General features: G+C 34.7%; 4 protein-coding genes across 7 annotated transcripts; 2 read left to right on the forward strand and 2 right to left on the reverse strand.

Annotated features, from left to right (window-relative positions):
• Positions 1-148: 148 nt before the first annotated feature.
• Positions 149-5,756, reverse strand: LOC131662406 (pentatricopeptide repeat-containing protein At3g62890-like). 3 transcript variants are annotated; one of them, XM_058932189.1, is made up of 7 exons: positions 2,975-5,756; positions 2,495-2,595; positions 2,203-2,412; positions 1,639-2,084; positions 1,248-1,531; positions 962-1,134; positions 149-868 (listed from the first exon to the last, which is right to left on the reverse strand). In XM_058932189.1, the coding sequence occupies exon 1, from the start codon at positions 5,600-5,602 to the stop codon at positions 3,245-3,247; it is 2,358 nt and encodes a 785-aa protein (XP_058788172.1). In that variant the 5' UTR covers positions 5,603-5,756; the 3' UTR covers positions 149-868; positions 962-1,134; positions 1,248-1,531; positions 1,639-2,084; positions 2,203-2,412; positions 2,495-2,595; positions 2,975-3,244. The 3 variants fall into 3 exon arrangements, with proteins under 3 accessions (XP_058788172.1, XP_058788171.1, XP_058788170.1); XM_058932188.1 differs by having other exon boundaries at positions 1,248-1,519; positions 2,495-2,608; XM_058932187.1 differs by having other exon boundaries at positions 2,495-2,608.
• Positions 5,583-7,892, forward strand: LOC131662408 (uncharacterized). 2 transcript variants are annotated; one of them, XM_058932190.1, is made up of 6 exons: positions 5,583-5,731; positions 5,821-5,950; positions 6,175-6,360; positions 6,662-6,769; positions 6,854-6,918; positions 7,017-7,892. In XM_058932190.1, the coding sequence occupies exons 3-6, from the start codon at positions 6,229-6,231 to the stop codon at positions 7,162-7,164; spliced, it is 453 nt and encodes a 150-aa protein (XP_058788173.1). In that variant the 5' UTR covers positions 5,583-5,731; positions 5,821-5,950; positions 6,175-6,228; the 3' UTR covers positions 7,165-7,892. The 2 variants fall into 2 exon arrangements, with proteins under 2 accessions (XP_058788173.1, XP_058788174.1); XM_058932191.1 differs by having other exon boundaries at positions 6,243-6,360; positions 7,017-7,890.
• A 6,341-nt stretch (positions 7,893-14,233) lies between these two features.
• Positions 14,234-15,165, forward strand: LOC131662410 (small heat shock protein, chloroplastic-like). Its single transcript, XM_058932194.1, has 2 exons — positions 14,234-14,495; positions 14,583-15,165. The coding sequence occupies exons 1-2, from the start codon at positions 14,303-14,305 to the stop codon at positions 15,068-15,070; spliced, it is 681 nt and encodes a 226-aa protein (XP_058788177.1). The 5' UTR covers positions 14,234-14,302; the 3' UTR covers positions 15,071-15,165.
• Positions 15,166-15,208: 43 nt separating this feature from the next.
• LOC131662409 (uncharacterized) lies at positions 15,209-18,843 on the reverse strand. The gene is made up of 9 exons (XM_058932193.1): positions 18,645-18,843; positions 18,296-18,321; positions 17,485-17,569; positions 17,166-17,375; positions 16,839-16,961; positions 16,708-16,765; positions 16,546-16,619; positions 15,625-15,713; positions 15,209-15,540 (listed from the first exon to the last, which is right to left on the reverse strand). The coding sequence occupies exons 1-9, from the start codon at positions 18,738-18,740 to the stop codon at positions 15,471-15,473; spliced, it is 831 nt and encodes a 276-aa protein (XP_058788176.1). The 5' UTR covers positions 18,741-18,843; the 3' UTR covers positions 15,209-15,470.
• Positions 18,844-22,572: the final 3,729 nt, after the last annotated feature.

Genomic DNA, 22,572 nt, shown 5'->3' on the forward strand with positions numbered 1-22,572 from the left:
CAAAATGCATCTCAAAAATAATTTTTATAAAAAGATAATTGAAATAACTAGAAATTTAAGTGATTTTTGAATGTTTAAGATTAAAAAATAATTAATAAAAAAAATATCTAAAATAATATTTTAAGAATAACAATTTAAAACTTTCACCTTCCTCATCATTCTCCAAAAACCCAATATTGTTGGCAATATGCAAATAATGCAAACTCAATTTTGTTGTTCAATAATGCATAACATATTTGATTAATGGATAGGTTGTTCAATAATGCATAACATATTTGATTAATGGATAGGAACAAATCCAAGGTGTTCGATGAAATGCTTCATCGAAAGTGCTTAATGGATGTGAAGGGTATACTTTGCAAATTACATAACTACTTTCATTCATGTTAAATGCATTCTGATTCATACTTACATCAGTAGTATGGACCACGGACTCTCTTATGAAGCCGTGTTTGATACCAAAATAACCTTCAATGAAAGTTTTCACATCCTTTCCTCCTTCAGTCGTCATACGAGTAGTTTATATGATTATAACTTATATCTCCCGATTGAGATGCAACCAATCCGTAGATGGTTCAGTGAAACAGTCTTTCTGAATGTTAGTACTCACAGGTCCTGAGATAGCGAATTCTGAAAAGAGGTTCCAAGTTGCATAAAATGCAGCAGGCACGATAGAAGCAACATGGTGATTTGGTGTCACTGTCACAGCCATTGTACCATAGAAGGTAAAGTAGAGCAATGTAATGTAAAGTACATAAAGAATAGATACCAAAAGAATTTATCTGCGGTTCAGTCAAATCCGATCATGGCATAGACTAACTCCATATACCACAGTTTGAGCAAAGACATAAGATAGCTCTAGCAAAATCTGTGACGAAAAGGGAGGTGTTAATATGAGAATTTCTAGTTTGCATAGTAAAGTAATAAATAACTCAGTAGATTAAACTGTGATTATAGTTACCTGTGAAATTGCATAGGGTAAGGCAGAATACATCCCAGCAGTTTTTTTCTCTATAAAATACAGTTCTTTCAACCGCAACCACTGGCTGCACAGAAGACGAATTTCGTACTCCAAGGAAGAGAACAGCAATATACATTAAACCCACAGCATTCAACAGGTCTTGTCTACTTGTGCTGCAAGACACCAAAATGTATTAGAATTTGACTATAAATAAACAGAGATTAGAAAATATAATGCTAGGTGAAAAATATGGAATTGTATTTTGATTAAAAATAGTTTGACTTACTGTTTTCCGCCGAGGTCCCAACACATTCTTCCAAACATCAAGGCTATGAATGCAGTGAAGAAAAACCTCACAGCAGTGTATGGTGGATTACGCCAATATGACCAACGTTGTTTCCATAAGCAGGCCTGGCATTGGACCAGGAAAGACTGCAATAATTGAGTAGGGAAACGAAGATCATTTGAACCAGGAGCAGGCTGGCCAACTTCTTATATGAGTTGTTTGTTACTCAACAAGTTCAGCTCCACGAGGTCCATCACTTCATCAATAAACATCTGCAACCATTTCTAATGTCCTTAAAGTCAGAATAATCAACCTCAAGTAAATTAAACTTTTCATCAGGAGATATGAAACCTAAAAGGGCATAGCTCTTGTGCTGTAAGCACTAACTGACCTTTCTGGTCTTGGAATAAACTCCTGAAGGTAAACGAAGCCATGCTGAGTAAAGCAGGGACTCACAAACTGCTACATGAGGTGAATGGATATCATTCTGCTCACAGTAGCCGGAGATTCTAGCAAATGGTTCCTGCATTTTCGGCTTACCAGAAACCTTGATGTCTCCATCAATATATCCACCTGTTTTCCTACCAGCCAGAACATCCATCAAAAATGTCTTTCCGGTTCCACTTTCACCCATCAAAGCTGTGAGAATACCAGGTTTAAATGCACCATTAACACCCTTCAAAAGTACTAATCTTTCCTCTGACATTCCATTAAGCATAATTGTCATAAAAAGTGTGAAAAATAAAGCACCAGCACAAACACCCGCATCATCCTGATTATTGTGGTGCGTCTCAGTATGAAAAAACAGTGTCATTGCTATAATGCCATGACGAAAAGCTGAAAAACATATATCAAGAGCAATATGTTTAGTCACTCAAAATCATAATCACAGAATGCATGGATGAAAAAGAGTAACTTTTTACATCGTATTGATTCTATTGAACAAGCATCTTACCAAATTAAGTAAATTGGAGTGTCCGTTGTCAAAATGCTGATCAATATGTTTCTCTTCGTAGAAAGTTCTCTTACCGTATCCACACTGCCATTCATTTGTAGCCATATGAGATTTATGCTGTTCCCGATCTCTGTATATATCGTTGTCAGGGTGAAGCCCACACCTTCTTGAGATGTTATATTTTTCATTTTCCACATATGGTGTCAAAGACTGCAGCAAAAAAAACTTATATCAAGAGCATGCACATTTATCCCTTGTGTAATATTGATGCAAGTAGCATCAAGAGACTCACCCTTTTTATATTTGGATATGGTTGAATACCACTAGAATGATCTTCCAAGCTATTCTACTTCTATCTCTAGAGCAATGTATTTGATGATCATCACCGTGCTCCTGATTCAGAATACTGAGCAGTAACATTAATTTATTTGCCATGCCAATTCCAGGAAACAAAAACCAAGAAATGCATAAACATATAGACCAAGCAAAGGTAAAAGATATAGCACCGACACTTCAAATCAAATGCGTGTCTGTGTGTTACATTCAATCACTTTCGTTTTCTTAATTATTAGTGACCGGTGATAAGAATGACATTATTAGTTTGTATATCAGAGTTGACCACTTATTGTCTTGGGGATCCTATTATCAGATATCAGTAATGGAGAAACAATAAATAACTCATTTTTCTCATTCTTCTAACTATGAAACAGGACAGACAAAAACACCGTACACAATACGTAGGTCTAAAATACTTCCAATAAAACTGACTCACCTTGCAGCATTTGGTATCTTGTGAAGTATGTCATGAACGGCTGCCCTCATTCTATACCAACATAAGCTTTTGGAAACAACTTGCGGTATAAGAATGAAAAATAATTTGATTCAACATCAATGACCCTGACCAAATCTAACAAGATCGTCGATGCTACATGCTTCTATAATTGAGTCCAGAACGTTGTAAAGATTTTGATTTCAGAGTATTTTCCTTAAACATAGCAAGGGTCCATTCACATTAATTGTACATACTGTTTTGCAGCTTTCGCTACCAAAAATCCAAGCAGGAACACGATCCATGCTTAAAGTGATGAAAGCGATGACGATCCCTTATGACAATTTCACGATCAAATGCTTTAGAGATTAGCTTTACAACAGTATGACAATCATTACATATGCGCAAATTCTTTATTATTCTGATAGGAGCAGGTGGGGGTATAGTGATTAGTCCAAAGGCAACAGCAAGCTTCTCACTATGGCTGAAAAGAGCAGTTCCCTTCTCCTCTTCATCTATGTCCAATGAAACCTCACTTGTGATTGGTGTATAGCCCTCAATTTTTAGCTTTGCAGCCACTACATCTAACATATGCTCAATCTCATTTATTTGAGGATGTGTCTTATCTCCCGCTAGGAATTCATGAACTATTCCATTTGCTTCAATCACGCTACAACCAGGTATCTTCACCACCCCATGGTGTGCCATATTTCCCCTAATTTCAAGAACATCGCCCCAATTTCCTTTTGAAGCATATATATTTGACAATAACACATGGAAACCGTCATGGTCTGGCTGAAGCTGGATGAGTTTCCTTCCCAACCTCTCTCCCATTTCATTATTAAGATGCTTTCTACAAGCCCCTAGCAAAGCACCCCAAGTAGCAACATCAGGTGCCATTGGCATATTCTCAATCAGTTCCTCTGCTTCTTTAAGCAAACCTGCACGTCCTAAAAGATCAACCACACATCCATAATGTTTAACATTTGGTTCTATATTGTGCTCTTGGGTCATTGAACTAAAGTAGCGGCGCCCCTCATCCACTAGGCCCATGTGTCGACATGCCCCAAGAACTCCCATAAATGTTATCTCATTAGGAAGTGTCTTGGTTTTTTTCATATCTTCAAACATGTTAAGTGACTTCTCTACCAAACCATTCATTGCCAACCCAAGAATGAGAGCATTCCAGGTAGAAACTCTCTTTTCCTCCATCGCATAAAAAACCTCTAATGCATTTTCAACACATCCGCATTTCATATACATATCTATAAGTGTCGTACCCAGAATGACATTAACTTGAAATTTGTTTTTACTTATATATGCATGAATCCATTTTCCCAAGTCCAAAGCAGCCATATGGGTGCAGGCTGAGATGACACTCACTAAAGCAGTCTCATCCGGCCTAATTCCAAGAGTCTGCATTTCCTGAAACAAAGCCACAGCCTCTGTGAAATATCCATGTTGAGCATAACCCGATATCATAGTACTCCAAGACACAACATCTTTCTCAACCATGGAATCAAACAATGTCTTAGCATCCTCAATTAAACCGCACATCAAATACCCAGAAATCATTGAGTTCCAAGACACCAAATCCAACAAGACACCACCTTTGAAAAGTTTCTGAGCATCCAATATCTCCCCGCAGCTTGAGTACAAATGTATCAATGCATTCTGAAGGCTAACATAATCTTGAATCCCTACTTTGGTTGCCAAACCATGCACCGACCTCCCCATCCGGACAACCGATAGGCTCGTACAAGCAGCAATAGCACTAACCACAACCACCTCATCCACCATGACCCCACAAGCATTCATATTCGCAAACAAAACCAACGCCTCCTCACACATCCCATTCTGTTCATAACAAGAAATCAATGCACTCCAAGAAACCATATCCTTTACTTGAATCCGATCAAAAAGCCTCTGCGCCTTCTCAACAAAACCCTTTCTTCCAAACAACACAATCATGGAGTTAGAAGCAATAGTATTCCTCTCCGGCATCCTGTCATACACAAATTCTGCCTCACCAACATCACCCACATTAACATAACCCGCCAAAAGTGTATTCCATGAAACCATATCCAACACAAGACTTTCCTCAAACACCTGACGCGCACTCACCATGTTCCCACAAACAGCATATAAATTAATCAACGTGTTCCTAACATACACATCAAAATCAAACCCAAACTTAACAACATGGTCATGAATTTGCTTTCCTTCATGCTCCGACACCCGAGCCGCACACGATCGGAGGAGAATCGGGTAGGTGTAATGATCAGGCGGAGCGTTTTGAAAGAGAAAGAGCTTGTAAAAATTAATAGCTTGATGAGGTGAATTGTGAAGCTCCAAGTGGGAACGCATGATAGTGTTCCAAATAAAAGTGTTGGGGTTGTGAAGGTGGTTGAATATTTTGAGGGAGTAATGGAAAGGAATGAAATTGGAGTGAGTGGAGAAGTTGATTAGCCTGCTTGCTGCATAGGTGTCTGAGATGAAGCCAGTGAGGATCATTTGAGACAGAATCTGCTTGAATTGGTTCACCCATTGGCATCTTTGTAAGTTGGTCTCTAAGATGGAGAGGTTTATGGTTGGTGTTAAGGCTGTTAGTCTTCTGACATGTTCCAACATCACAAATACATCCAAAATACGATAAGCTCGGCGGCGGCGGAGGTGGCAGAATGTCGAAGCAATGAACGGCCGCGGCGGAGAGAAACCGTATGTTGAGATGACGTCGCACAAAACAATATAAGTTGGAAGGTAAATATCCTAATATTTTAATTGAGTGAGGATATTTTCGTAACTTGAGTTTTTTATAATTCAAAGGATATATCAATTTCTCAATGCAGTGTTGGAATATGCAAACATTGGATGAAAATCACACAGAACCATAGCAATACGTTGAACTCTATTCCTCTTATATAAGAGACGATATCTTCTTTTTCCAGCATACTCTACTTTCTCTTTCTTGGCATCAAAGTAAGCTTAGTTCTCGTGGTTAAATATATAACATTCTGTGTAACTCATGCAATTCCTTTTGTTATTTTGCACACTACATGTTTGATAAAATGTCTGTTTCATATATAACATTCTATGTAACAGAAACACATGCACATTCCTTTTCTTAGGTTTGTGTGAACTACAACTTGTATTCATCAATTAGAGTTTAATGGTATTTATTTTGTGATTTCATTGCCTGAAAGTTGTAAAACATGATTTCGTTGAGCTAACATGGGTTCCGGTGATAAATCTCCCTCATGATCTCCTTCAGAAGTAAAAATAACGTGACTAGAATAAGGAAAACTATGCTCGCAACTATTCGGAGATTCAACTCAGTGGCCGAACAATCTGCACGCCTAACCAAATTCTCTCTTCAACCCCCAAAATATGTGAGTTTTTTCCCTCTCTAATCCCCTTAGTTTTTTCTTTTTGAAAATAAAATAAAAAATTTCCATTTAGTCTTATTGATTTAACTAAACCCACACATGTTTAGTTTGCAATAGATAGAGAAGTATTTGGAAATATCAAATTAATTTAAATTGTCAATTAAGGCAAGTGTGGAACACCAACAGGTCTATAGAAACCTATAGATTGAAATCATAAATGGTTTTAAGATTGGTAATTATAGCTGATGGAAATGTTATTTCATCAATTGTTTTTTGCTTACATCCTTTAGCATTATTGTTTCAGGTAGAAGTAGAATTTGCCAATGGTAGTGCATTCAAATTATCTGCTGAATTTCTCAGAATAAATAGCCCTGCAGTTGATGGAAAAATCAGATCAATTGGAGGTGAAAAGGTAACTTCATTATTTCAAATTGATTCAAGATCAGTGGATTTATTTCTAATGATGCTTACTTTATTGATGATTTTGTTAATCTAGGTGATATCTGGAAGACGCCATGTGGGAATTATGTCTGCAGAACCAGTAGGAAACTATGGGGTAAGGTACTACAATTTCAGACTTTAGAAACAAAATTCTTTGCTTAAATAAAACCTAATACTCTCTCCCAACTAAAACTTGATTGTTTAATTGGATGATCCAGGCTCAATTTTGATGACTTACATAAAACTGGTATTTATTCCTGGGATTATTTCTATCATCTAGGAAGCAACAAGTTTACCCTTATGAGAAATTACATAAAAACACTGAAGAAATACGGGCTTAGTCGAGATCCGCGAGGAAGAAAATGATGCAGACTTCTGTTTGACTTACCCGAATCTAGTTTCAGATGTGTTGGCAGTTTTCATGCTAATAGTCATATGTAGCTGCAAGAGTGGTCTATAAAACTGCTCTACCATAACAACCCTTATAATTCTCGTTCGTTGTGTTTGAGCATATTTCAGAACTTGTATTACCCCATATGAATCAGTCTCTGTAGTATGAAATCAAACTGGTTGTAGTAAGATTCAATCTTCAAATTTTTAGTTACACAAAATTCTTCAGAATCACTCTCTGTAATCAGATTGGTTTTGTAATAAAACTAGTAACAAACCCCAGCATTCGCATGGGTTCTGGTACGGGACGCGCATTTGGCGCAGATATATATATTTAAATTAAGAAACATAATTTTGTAAAATAAAAATAATTAACATAATAAACATTAATTTATGTATAAAAAAACATGAACAAATTGGAAAGCATTGGAATTAGAGAAATAAATCATATTAATTCAAATTGACATAAAGAAATATTAGAAAATAATATTGGTATGATTTATTGAGCAATTTATTTTTATAATTAGTATAATTGGTTTTTATAAAATTTATTAGAACAAAAATAGGTTAATAATATGGGCCTGAATTAGAAGAAAGAAACAATACGTGCATAAATTTGGGCCCAAATAAACAAATTAGAGCCGGTTGATTCATAACATGAAGAATGATCTAAAAAAATTCAGTTTAATGTAGTATTTATTAAATTTTGGACTATGGTTAAAAATATAAAGAAAATGAAAAGTCAGTAGTACACCTGACATAAGTTTATTACCCGTGCGTTCACACAGTACTGGTGTGTTACTCGTGCATTAAAAAAAAACTGTTGTGTTACCCGTGTGTTTACACAGATTTTGCTCTGATTATCCGTACACTCACATGGTACTGGTGTGTAACTGGTGTGTCCGCACGGGTACTGGTGTAGTACGCATGCTTTTGTTTTAAAGATTTAAATAAAAAATAAAATTGTTTTATATCAATATTATATATTTCGATTTTTCATATATTATCAAGAAATGTCAAAAAATAATTAGATACATTATATTTTTGATGGTCTAAGTTATAACAACATATTATTATATCAAGAAATTCATATTACTTCTACAGCATTTGGTCATATTATAGAATATGTGATTTCAAACTATGGCTTGTTTTCATCTCTCTTCTCAACTAATCATAAATAATTTATAAATTATAGAATATGTGATTGCAAGCTATGGCTTGTTTTCAGCTCTCTTCTCAACTAATCATAAATAATTTATAAATTCAATTTCATATGTTATTTCAATTTGTTTGTTATACACATATATTAATACAGGTCTCATTCATTCACATTTTTTTTATTCATTATTGAATTCAATTCAAATGGAAGATTTAAACTGAAGATTCATACAAAGACATTCTAAACTTTTGAACCAAAAAATATTAGAAAATCTGTGCAGTCTAATAAGCTATATTTGAAAATTAAAAAGCACAATAATTAATAAAAAGGATCCTAAGTAGAAACCTGTTTCAATTGCATAAAGTGGAAAACATTTTGAGTTTATTCCATTATAGAGATTATTTAATTTTTTATTCCCATAAGATCGTCATTGTTTGATATTTTAAGTAAGAACAACACTATCTTGTCAAAAAAAAAAAAAGTAAGAACAACACTATATTTTATGCAACAAATTGTGCTTATCTTGGCTACAAAGTTGGGCATGGATAAGCACCATAAAACTACTTATTTGTTTGACACCAAGAGATGCCCATTATAGTCTACAATGTGGCTGCAACATAGTAGCTTTCAAGTTGCAATCTCAAAGATAAAATAAAATCAATTTCTATTCAACTATTACTACATTACTTAAACTTATCAAACAACAATGTAATCAAACCATAAAACTGATGTTTCTATTCATCCAATTATTAGTTCTCAAAATAGTTACAGTATAATAATGATATAGAAATGAAATTATTCGAAATAGCTCATTTAATATTTAAATAATGGTATGGAATAAACTAAGCTATCCATTCAGGTTTGTATCAACATTTGTTCTTGTCGTCGTCATTCTTCTTGAATTTCATAGCCATCTCTGTGTTCTTAGGATGTATCGTATCACAACCCCGAATATGATTAGTGTGTTTTCTTGCTTTACTGTTGTTGTGAATCATTATCACTTCTCTCTTTAAAGAGAAACAAAAATCAAAAAATGAATTTTGATTCCATTTAATAAAATGCTCACCTATAATCTTTTTCTGCAGTTTTATAGTGGCCTTTTTGCAAATAAGTCGAAGACAAGTTCTCTAGTATCCTCAATATCTCTATAGTACATGATAAGGGAGACAGTGAAAGAGCATTAAGTAGGTCATTAGATGCTCAATTTTTCCCATAGAAGTAATAAGAAATGACCTGGGGAGCAAAAACATAAGCCAGGGTTCCAAAAATAGCACCACCCAGAAGAAAGTCAGTAACGAATTCCCCGCCTCCATCTCCTCTATTATCACTGCACAAAGGAAACAGTTAATGGAAATAAAAATCTATAAAATCTTCTAAAATATGCAACCAATAAGATCAAGATACACGCAGATTCAATGTTTCAACCAGTGCTCCAATCTAAGCATTCAAAAGACAACTAAGACATAACAATCTGATCAGTGCATCTTGATGCACATTCTCTTATATTTTTACTCAGGCATTTCTTTATTTTATTTTGGTTATTCTTATGTTTTATTATGTTTTTATATTTTACTTTATTTTTGCTTTTAATTGATTTTCGTACTTAATTTTCAGCTTCAGCAGCTTTCACGGAAACAATCATAACTCGAGTTCTAGAAATTCGATTGAGGCGTTCTAATAATCGCCGGAAAGCTAAGAAAGAGAGCTACGACTTTCATGTTGGAGTTGAAGTCAAATTCGGAGCCTATATTTCCCAGATTTGCGTTTGAAGCTGCAGCACTATTTTATTTTCTGTTTTGGGTCGTTAGTAGTGGGCCTGGGTTTTGTAATTTGACCCAGTTGGGTCTCAAACGGGTTGTGTTATTTCCTTAAGACCTAGCAGCCGCGGTACTGTTCACATTACACTATTCACGAAATTTTCTGAGCTTTTACGAACTCATGAAGAACTAATCGCCCTTGAGTCAATCTACTGTATTTCCGGTTCCAACACTTGAGATTATTATAATGTTAATTTTAGTTTAATTCCTTTCAATGATATTTTGTGTTCTTGTATGCTTAATTCAATTGCATGAAATATATTGATTCAATTTGGTTGATTGCATGATCCTAACATAGGCACGTCACGTCGCGTTTGCTTAATTCGTTTCGTTTTTGTGTCTGATCGATCATGTTTGCTTAATTCATGAGAGTTTATCCCGTTTGCTTAATTCAGAAATAGGATCATACGTCTTAAAAACCTCATAACGCTTGTCATTGAGTTTGTATCCAAATAGGAATGGACAACCCGCTTAGGGTATTAAAATTATAATAATCGATGATAGTAAGAACTAAATTGGTAGATTGACTTATTTCATAATCACTTATTTCACAACAGCTTATTTCAATAATCACTTTTTCTATAAATCGAATACCAAAACAAACTCCCCATAATTTGATTTTCAATTGGTTAGTAATAACTAAGAATCCTTGTGAGACGATATCCGAGTTGTCGTTACCGTCGTTACTACAGTTTACAAAACACTCGTTTTTTATCCATGCGCAACAGCGGATCAAATTGGCGCCGTTGCCGGGGACTCTTGTCGTTATTAACTGATTTTAGAGTCTTAGGTTTAGTGTTCGTGCGTTTAGGCCATAGGTTCCTCGCGGTTTCGGCCATAACGCCTTTTTGAGTCGAAAAATCGGTTTTGGGGAAAATTGAGTCTGATCGATTTTTTTTGCCTATTGGGAGCAGAAAAATCGTGCGATCAATACTCCAAATTCCGACCTCAAATCTCCAAATTCCTCTTTTTTCTATTTTTAATTATTTTTTTACTGTTTTTGCTGTTTCGAAAAAATCCAAAAAAATTTCCATAATTCTTATTTCGTCTAATTAGATGAAATTCTGTGTTTTTATAATTTTCTGATTATAATTTAATCGTTTTCCTTCTTTCTATTTGTTTCCGCCTACTTTGAACATGGTTGGTATTTCTGTGTTTGTTGAAACCATGGCTGAACAAAGAACTTTGACGCAGTTGGTTGTCCCTAATGTGAACTATAATGGTTTATGTATTGACTATCCTGCGGCTGATGCACCTTTTGAATTGGAATATGGTTTAACACATTTGTTGCCTAGGTTTAATGGTTTTGCAGGAGAGGATCCGCATAAGCATCTGAAGGAATTTCAGGTTGTGTGCTATGCACCTTCTGAACCTTCACTAGAGGATACTGTCAAAAAAATGGCTGCAAATAATTTCCACTATCAAGAACAAATAGATTCTACTCTTCAGACTTTGCAAACACAAATTGGACAACTTGTCACTTTGATGAATGCCATGCAGACAACTCAAGGATCAAACCAACAACCCTTGAAAGAGCAATCTAATTTTCAAATAGAGTTGCTTTATGAAACTGTTGATGATACTTGTACTGATTTGTTTGCAGATGATTTTCCATCATTGTCTGGTTTTGATGATGTTTACTCTTGTGATGTTTGTACTGACACTAAAATTTGCTCTGTTTGTGCTAAAATTGAGCTTGCCTTGCAAAACGATATTCGTACTACAGATGAGGTTGCAAATGAAGCTGTTCATGTAGATGAAGCTCTCGACACCCTGGCTGCCCGGAACAAACCATCCATTGAACAACCACCTTCCCGAGAGCTGAAACCAATTCTTGAAAATCTCAAATATGCTTATTTAGAGATGAATGAAAAACTTCCGATTATAATTTCTTCTAAACTTTATTTTGATCAAGAAAGTAAGTTTTTGCAGGTTTTGAAGAAGCATAAGAAAGGAATTGGATGGACTTTGGATGACATTTATGATATTAGTTCGTCCATGTGTGTGCATAGGATCTCACTTGAAGATGTAGCAAAAGTAGTTAGGCAGGCCCATAACCTTTGGTTCCTTGATGTTGTGCAAGATGAGAGCACCTTCACGTGCCCATTTGACACTTTTACTTTTAGAAGAACATTCTTTGATCCTGGAATAAAAGACGAAGGAGCTAAACCACTTTTTAAGGACGATGAGCATTACCCGAAGCTGATCCATGAGAACTATGTTTTCGAAGGAGAGATTGTAGAAGAGCCTTCACTAGCAAAGGTTGTTTATTTGATCACATATCCTCCTTGACTACCCGGGTGTGTTATGTCCTTTCTCTCACTCTTATTTTGTATTTATGTTCTTTCATTGAGGACAATGCTTGTTTTAAGTGTGGGGGAGGGAACCATTTATTTTCTTCGCTTTTGTTCGTTGTTTTGTTTTATTTTTACTTATTCAAAAAAAATGCTTCTTTGAAAGTTTTGAGCTATAGATTAATATGAGGTTTTGTGGAGTCTTGGGAAAAGTTCACAAGATCGGTATCGTCTTAATACCGTAAGTCTCCTGAGTGTGGAAATTATTTTGAATACTTGTTATGAGATAGACTTGAATTCTTATTCTCTAATGGCTCTAGAGTAGTTTATCTTTGCAGTCGGTACCATCTCACACATGCTCTACGCAAGGAAGTCGATGAAAATAAGTGAGTGATCCAAGTTTTATTTGAAAAAAAAAAGGATGCACCTTCTAAGTTTGGTGACCCTCACCCGGTCACTTAACCCAACGGTTGTAGAACCTACAAAAAAAATGATTTCAAGACCCATTTTTAGTTGGTTCATAGGTTTCTGGTGCTGAACTTGGTAGGGCGGATTACGGTCCGATCCCCCGCAACTACAATTGGGGAATAAAAGGGGTATACCACTTAGGTACCAGATCCCCATGCAAAAAGGATCACAGTCACTAACCGGTAGCCTTACTATGAATGTGTGGAGATAACGGGCTTAATGTGATTGCGCCAGAATGAAAAAGAGTAAAAAGGATGATGAGTAAGTTAGGCTTTGGCATAATAACATGATTCGAAGTGGTTTGTGTGTTCAGGAGGCTTATGACCGCACAATTGCGGATTTGTGTTCCTACGATATCTTTAGTGTGCAAATTTAGTACCTATTGATGCAACCTTAACCGCAGAAGAGTTTGTAGCCCAAAATGAGTAAATGTTGCTGTGTGTTTCTTTTGAGTTTTGATTTTACTTTGCTCGGAGTGCAAAAATTCAAGTGCGGGGGAATTTGATCAGGGCATATTGATGCACATTCTCTTATATTTTTACTTAGGCATTTCTTTACTTTATTTTGGTTATTCTTATGTTTTATTATTATGTTTTTATATTTTACTTTATTTTTGCCTTTAATTAATTTTCGTACTTAATTTTTAGTTGTTCATTTAAATTTTTTGAAAACATACATTATAAAAGTTTTGGTAAAAAATACAAGAGTTTTTATCAGAAATTTTAAAATTTTCAATAAAAACACTCACACTTTAAAATTGCTGATAAAAAATTTCATGAGATTTTACTAAAAATTTCTAGTAAATACGCATACATAACGAAATTGCTAATAAAAATTTCATAAATTTTTACCGGAATTTTCAGTATTTTTTTCAAAATTTTTGATATAATTTTGAAAGTTTCGATAAAAATTCATGAAATTTATAATTTTTTATTCAAAATTTCTAATATTTTTTTAAAATTTTCGACAAAAACTCATTTTCTTAAATTTAATAACTTTAACAAGAATATAATGGTAAAAGCTCGCAATATGAAGATGCCGAGTTTAAGTGACGAGGTTGCAAGTTAAAATTGACATTTACAAAAATAATATTTATTTTCCATAAAAGATTTTTTTTTTATTATAGAAATATGAGTGTCTTGAAAAGTGGCCCCGAATATTCCAAATCCCTATCCGTTATGGAAACAAGATGGGCTGGTAAAGAAATGTATAGACACGTCTAGAACACTCTCAAGTCACATTCACGTGATGAAAATTTCTCAACCATCTTTGTATCCAGAAATGTCCAATGAATCCTATAAATTTCAATGCAAACATCAACTTTTTAAACACCATCAATATTCTTCGCTAGCATCACTGCAAAAAAGGAAAATACAATGACTGCAATAACTCTACCAAACATGAGCTTCTCTGCTCCCACTTCATCTTGCAGAATGAACAAAATTTCTAATGTGAAATTGACAACAATGTCAAGTAGGAACAGAACTTTCTACAATAATGTAAAGGCTATGGCAACAGGTGGTGAAAAATTGTCACCAAAGATGAAGGTGTCACAAGCTTCACCTAGAGGTAAAAAAAACTTACAATTCCTTTGTGATTTTATCAAAGGTTTACTCCATTGACACTAACAGTGTTACAAATGGCTTTTTTCGACAGTATTGTTTAACCAGTTTCCAGTAGCTAGAACTGTGCAACAAATGATGGACACAATGGATAGGATTGTGGAAGATCCATTGGTGTACAATGATGGTTCCCGTTGGATAGTTGTGGAAAATGAAGAACAGAATAAGAGAAAAATGCCTTGGCTAATAAAAGAAGGACAAGATGATTACAAGATAAGATTCAACATGCCTGGTATGAACAAGAATGATGTTAAGGTATGGATTGAAGAGAAAATGTTGGTAGTGAAAGCAGAAAAAGTAGCTACGGAGAAACATGAAGGTCAAGCAAATGGCAATGGAAAATTAAGTCAAGAACATGAAGATTGGCCTGCCAGTAGTTATGATAGGTATTATCATAGAATTTCTCTTCCGGAAAATATCGAGTTTGAGAAAATTAAGGCACAAGTTAGAGATGGTGTTCTTTACATAACAATCCCTAAAGCCAAAGCTAATGCAAAAGTAATTGGCATAGATGTTCAGTAAACTCTGAAGTGGCACTTCAGATTAGTGAAGTGCTGTACACCAATGTGTTGATGGTTTCATTTTTTGTCAACTTAATATCGGTTTTATCGTATCAATGTATGTTTGTGTCTCTATCAGTACTTTATTTATAGAGAATGATTATAAGATCATAATAAAGGCGCAGTTAACTCGTAAAAGCAATAAATGTGGAGGAAACTTATATCTAAACAACAACTAAATTTACAAAGAATTCGGCTTACAATTAGCAAAACAAATAGATGTGGATTTGAAGCTGGCGACGACTTGCAGAAAGGGTTTCAAATGCAGTACAGTTCTAGCTGAATCCATAAATCCATTAGGTACATCTTCACTTTCTGAAAAATCAGGTTGAGAGCTTCAGAAGGGAATGAAGATCTACTGGTCAAGATGGCTTCTTTTTTCGGCCAGCTTGTGAGATACGTTTCAGCATTTGAGTTTCCCTTTTCAATCCTCTGAAATACAAAAGTTCAAACCTTGATGGAACCATTACAATTGTTATTACTATGATTATGACAAACAAGTTCTGAAACAAATACCTTTGATATAAATAAATGTATAGATAGTAAAATAACAGCAGCGTCACAAGAAAAATGGAGGCAGCAATGTAGAACCCGTTTTTCTTTTTCTGCACAAATCAAGAAACCAGTTAAGAATATTTTTCTTAATTTCATCATTTCATCATCGCTACATACAACTCAGAAAGTAGTACCACTTCACTATACCGCTGCACTGCAGTGTAATACCACTGCATATACAGCTGCATCTGACAACATTTTATACTAAACTGCGTATAGCATGACAATAGTGGTTTTGTCTAAATTCGGCAAAGCTATAGTGCTATAGGCGCTATTTAACAATCCTGTACCACTTTGACTTTATTGTTTTCTCTTCACTGAGCCTTTTTCAGTGAGACCTATATTATAGTAAGTTTCTTACAAAAAGGTGTCATTTTTAAAATTTACTTTCACATGAACTAAACAAATTTGTTGGAGTATGTTTCTTCATAACTTCTGAATCCTTTATCACAACTAAGGAGCTCTAGAAATCAAGCATAGTTCTAACAAGATAACATGTAGAGTTAGAAAAACTATCACGAGAACTGACAAAAGCAGAGTGAATATCAGAAAAACTATCACGAGAACTGACAAAAGCAAAGTGAAGGTCAATAAATCTATCACAAGAACTGATAAAAGAAAAGGATTGTCTATGCCAGATTACGTGAAAATAGCAGTTTGTTTAAATTCCTCTACACAACACTATTTGACATCATTTTATACTGGGACATTAGTGATTCCCACTATTTGACATCACCTTGTACTAAATAATGTATTACGGAACAATAGCAATTTTATTCAAATTCCGTCCGCTACGTCTGCGGCGCCACTATAACAGCTATTGAACAATGATAAGAAAAATGATGGAAAAAACAATTTAGTTTTAGATTACAGTCAAATTACCCTGCGCCCTCTGGAGAAAGGCTTTCCACTTCCAGTGCAACTATGGGCATCACAGAATTGATGCAAGAAGAATTCTGTCAAATTATTGGTGTTAGAATGCAGTATCACAAACTTTCATAAGCATACAAATTTTGCGAAAGAATGAATAGAATATTGCAATACCATGAAGCCGGCTTGCCGCAGGACCTGTGTTAACCGGAAAACAACTGTCTGCTAAGGTCTATAAAAAAATAAGGAAATTAGAACATGAATCTGGGTTTAACACATGAACAGACAAAAAAACAAAAGCACACCTCACATAGATGTTTATTTCTTGCTGCTGCAGCAGGATTGCACTTTGATTTTTTTGACCTGGAATTGATGTCATGGTCACAGTGCAATGCTCCACATACATCTGCTAAGCACTGGCTTTCATTCTGCATCAGAAAAAATCATCTCATTTAAGATGTTAATGCTGTAACGCGACAAACCAAGTAGAGAAAACTACCAAACTTTCAAAAGGTTTAACAAATTCACACCTTCCTAAATTATAACAAATGCTTTAAAACATCATTTACTTGTTCATCAATGAAAGAAAACATAAAAATTGTATTGATGCTATTAAACAAGAAGTATCATACCAAATTAAGTAAATTGGAGTGTCTGTTATCAAAGTGCTGATCGAGATGTTTCTCTTCGTAGAAAGTTTTCTTACAGTATCCACACTGCCACTCATTTATATCTATATGAGATTTATGCTGTTCCTGATCTCTGTAGATATCATTTTCAGGGTGAAGTCTGCACTTTCTTGAGATATTATATTTTTCTTTCTCCACAACTGGCGTCAAATACTGTGAAACAAGAATCATGTATCAAGAGAATGTACATTTATCAATTACGCAATATCGATGCAAGTAGGTCATAGAGTAGCATTAATCGAGTCACTCATTTGAGCCATACCTCTTGAATGATCTTCCAAGCTATTCTACTTCTTTCTCTAGAGCAATGTATTTGATGAACATCACCTTGCTCCTGATTCAGAATTCTGAACAGTGACGTTATCTATTAGTCATACAAATTACAGTACAAGAAGCAAGAAGGCCCAAACATATAACCAAGTCTTATCCCACTAAGTGGAGTCAGCTACATGGACTAACTTCCGCATTATGTTCTATTCAGGACCATGCTTCTTCTATCCAAATCGTTAATCTTAGATCTTTTTTAATAACTTCTCTTATAGATTTTCTAGGTCTTCCTCTACCTCTAGCATCTAACACTTTTTTAATACCTAAACCACCTAAGTCTATTCTACTAAGTAAAAGACATAGCATCTAACACTTCAGATTCAAGGCATGTCATGTCTCCGACACGACACTGACACATATAGTTATAGTCAATCTCTTTCATTTTCTTAGATTATTAGTCGTGTCAACGCGACACTGATGTGTCTATCTGGTGTCCTTGTTAGTAGTAGTTCATTGTAAGTTATGAAGCATAGACACCGACATCGGAAACAACACATCGACACAGACACCAGTAATATTGGAATAGTAAATAAATTTGACACTTGTCGGACACCAGACACGCCTCTCTTCACTCTTCAGAGGCAGTGCTACAAAGATTGTAAGAAGAATGATAAAAATGAACAAAAGCATATACACACAGTTTTTTTATTGTTTCTCCATTATTAATAATAGAATCACCAAGAAAATAAGTGATGAACTCTGAAATACAGGCTAATAAGTTCAATCAGACATTAAAACTGACTCACCTTGCAGCATCTGAATCTACATAACCCTGTAACAAAAAACAAAATAAAAATTTAACTTTTACACTAAAGAAAATTACACAATAAACTATTATACAACTCCAATTCCAATTCCAATTCCATTCTATGCTAATCCCATTTCAATCAAACCAAGAAACAGTTCATTGAAACAAAGTGAACTTAATTAGCTTAACAATACAAACAAAAACACATCTTGCATTTCTCAATTCCCAATTCAAAAGTTGAAATTTCAAACCTAAATTTGCATCCTATTGTAATCCAAATTCATACAATTCAAACAGCACATGATTAAATTCAACAAACTTGTCATCAATTTGAAGCATATGATTACATTATGAGTGTGTGGGAGTGATGAGGTTAAGGAAACCCTTGTAAGAAGCAAGAAGACGAAGAAACGATGACACCACCGAACGAAAATCTTATTCATTCCTCTTGTTTGCTTTCAAAGAATGAGGAAAGAAAGAAATTGAAGATGCTTGCTTGCTTGCAGAGACTCGGTACCAGAAACCACGACAGAGTAGCCTATTAGTGTTTGCCACGTGTTAAATCTTACACTCTTTTTACTTAAATGGTTTATTAATTTCTAAATATAACAATGGGCTTTGTTTGTGGATAAAATCTAGGGTTTCTTTTTCTACTAGGAGTAATTTTGAAGAATATAATTTTCATGAGATGTAATAATTTAAAATTCAAATTATATAAAATGGAATGCTTATACATAAAAAATATTTAATAATTAAATTTTTTTCTCAAAATAATTATTTTTCGTTTAATTAAATTTACTAATTATAATTTATAAGATTATTTTGATAAATAATATTAATTTTTTATTGACATCAAACACAACTATTTTTTTTTTAATAATTGTCCATAACTTAAATCTGATTTTTTTTTATGAGAAGTAGAAAAGATTGGAATCTCATACATTTGTATACATTTGTTAGAAGATGTAATTTATAGTTTCAGTAAGCAAGTCTATGTTCGATAATATTGTGTTCGACAGAGTCGAATTTGTTAGAGTCAACATAGTTAAGATAGTTTAGTAGGACGTCGAATAGTGCAAGCATGTATTCGGCAAGAGTCGAATACTGCAATGTGTGAATTGTATGTTTTGGTTCCCTATAATAGGCATGTTATGATGTAAATAATAGTAACTTGATAATAATAACTTTCTCCCTTTCATCAATATAGTTTTCGCTTCCCTCTCCTCTTCTTCTTCTTCAATTTCTTCTTGAAACTCTAATTGTTTCAACAAATTGGTATCAGAGCCTGGTTGCGATTCAGGGAGATTTTGAAATGGCAAATAGAAACACAACATCAATGCAATTTCCAGCAAATCTACCGATTTTTAAAGGTGAGAACCACGAGAGATGGGTTATGCAAATGAACATCATCTTCAGATTTTAAGATGGTGTTGAAATCGTGAATGACGGAGTACCAATATCAGAAGCAAAAAACTGAAGAAAAAAAGGGTGAAGTTGCAAACGCCGAGAAAGCAGTTTGAGATAACACAAATGAAAGCAGATGAATCAGTTGCTGGTTTCTTCTTAAGATTAGTGTTACTCATGAACCAAATTAAGGCACATGATGAATCAATAAACGATTTGCAGAAGATTGAGAAAGTGTTGAGATCTATGACTGTAAGTTTTGATTACATTGTAGTGTATATTAAAGAGTCAAAGAATCTAGCTGAGATGAAGTTAGACAACCTTAATGCTTAATTAGAGGCTCATGAGAAGAGATTGAAACATAGGAACTCATGAAGGGAGAAGGATGTTGAATAGGAACTACAAGTAAGATATGGGAAGAAAGTTGACATGAAGGAGGTGCAATGTTGCAACTGACAAGGATTTGGTCGTTATGCTCGAGATTGCCGAAGGAAGAAGGAATCAAGAGCAAAAGATAATGAAGAAGTGTAATATGTACAGGCTGAAGACAGTGATTTTGATGATATTCTACTCATGGCCAACACTCAATCAAACAATGGACAAGTCAATATCACAGTTGGATGAATCAATTAAGAGAGTGATCAAGTTTGCAGACGGAAAACACGTCACATCAGGAGGAAAAGAAAACACATATGAGGTTAGAAAGGATGGTCTAAAAGCCAATATCACATATGTGTTGTATGTATCTTCGATGACAGGTATTTTGATAAGCATAGGTCAATTAGTTACAAAAGGATCAATCATGAAACTAGAAAAAAAATTAGAGGAAGGTGTATGATGGTGAAGGAAGGTTGATTCTAAAAGTGTCATTGACGGATAACAAGACCTTCGAAATAGAGATCAACACGGTTGGTCATAAATGTCTTGCTTGTACTACAAAAGAAGACAAAAACTGGCAGTGGCATCATAGGTATAAACATAAAAACTTCAAAAGTTTAGGTATGCTTAACCTAAATATGATGGTGTATGGCTTATCTCATATTAAGGAACCAAGTCAAGTGTGTGAGGAATGTTGTCTTGCCCATGTGGTCGAAAGAAAAGGTAGAGCTTGCTCACCTAGATGTGCGTGGACCTTTTGAAGTAAGGTTTAATGGAGGTACATGATATTTCCTAACTTTCATAGACGAATTCACTAGATATATGTGGATTTATATGATTGAAAATAAGAGTGAGGTATTCATGAAGTTCAAGAAGTTTAAATTGTATGTCGAGAAATAAAACAGATGCAAGTTAAAGAAACTGAGATCTGATGGTGGAGGTGGATACACTTCTAAAGAATTTGCAAGATTTTGCAATGAGGACGGTATAGATCATGAAGTCATTGAAAACAATACACCATAACATAGTGGTATAGTGGAGAGGAAAAATCGAAGTATATTGAACATGGCCAAGAGTATGTTGAAAGCTAAAGAAAAGCCAAAGAGATTTTGGGGAGAAGCAGTTTTGACAGCAGTATACATAGTTAATAGATGTCCAACCAAGAAGATAATCAACATGACACCTTACGAGGCTTGGACAAGAATGAAATCAAACACCAGTCATCTTAGAGTATTTGAATTAATGTGTTTCAGTCATGTACCCAAGCAATTGAGGAAGAAACTAGATGATTGAAGTCAGGCCATGGTGCTCATAGATTATCAGTCTACTGGTGCATACAAGTTTTATTCGCCAGATGATGATAAGATAGTGATCAGTATGAGATGTTCTTGTGGACGAAATCAAAGGGTGGAATTGGATGCATGGGTCAATTTGACATGAGCAAGATACTGTCACAAATGTGCTTGAAGAAGACCAATAAATTAAAGTCACAATCAATTGAAATGAAGAACCAACTAAGAAAAATGTCAGAAGATCGACTAGAATGAGAATTGAGTCGAAAAGGTTGGTTGGATAAGAGATATTTCTGAATCAAGCAATTGATACATATGATGATCTCATATAAGAAACGATGATGATGGCTGAATCAAAACCAATTGATTTGAATCAAGCTATGAATGATTCGAATTAATTGGTAGCCATGAAAGAAAAACTCAAGGCAACGGGAAGAACAAGATGTGAAGTGGGTCTACAAGTTGAAACTGTTGCCAAGTATAAGGCAAGACTAGTGGTGAAAGTTTTTTTTGTTGCAAAAACATTGTATCAACATCAATGAAGTCTATGCCCCTATTGCAAGGCTGGAAACCATAAGAATTGTTGTGTCGACCGCATCATACAAAGGATGGAAGATACATCAACTAGATGTAAAGTCAGCATATGTCGAGTTTTGAGGGAAGTTGTTTGTATCATGAAGATGAGATACCACCATATTAAATGTCATGATTCTATCCCTAAAGTACAAATCAAGCTCAACAATCCTAGACATTAGACCGCTTAGACTCTCCGCCATAAAAATGAAAGGAGTTAGCAGGTTCCCTTGCTTCAAACTTGTCTAAATGTTAATTTCTTGAGTTTGGCACCCATTAACTAGCACCACATGATTCCCATAAAACAGACAACTCTCATCTAATATATCAATTTCTCATTAAACACATATCAGATAAGCATTGATCTAGAAAACCCCAACTAACTGAATCATACGTTTTTTCAAAGTTCACCTTCAAAATAAGACAAGCTTTCTCCAATCTCTTGGCTAGATCTATTACTTTATTAACAATCATTACTCCATCTGCCAACATCTTACCTTTTAGAAAAGTCGATTGATTTGGAGAAATGAGCTTCTCCATCATCTGCCAAAGTCTGGCCGCCAACACTTTAGCTATCACCTTATAAAGTGAGTCAACCAGAGAAATATGCTTAAAATTACCCAACTGA

Source organism: Vicia villosa, linkage group LG3 (assembly GCF_029867415.1).
Source record: "Vicia villosa cultivar HV-30 ecotype Madison, WI linkage group LG3, Vvil1.0, whole genome shotgun sequence".
Classification (NCBI taxonomy): Eukaryota; Viridiplantae; Streptophyta; class Magnoliopsida; order Fabales; family Fabaceae; genus Vicia; species Vicia villosa.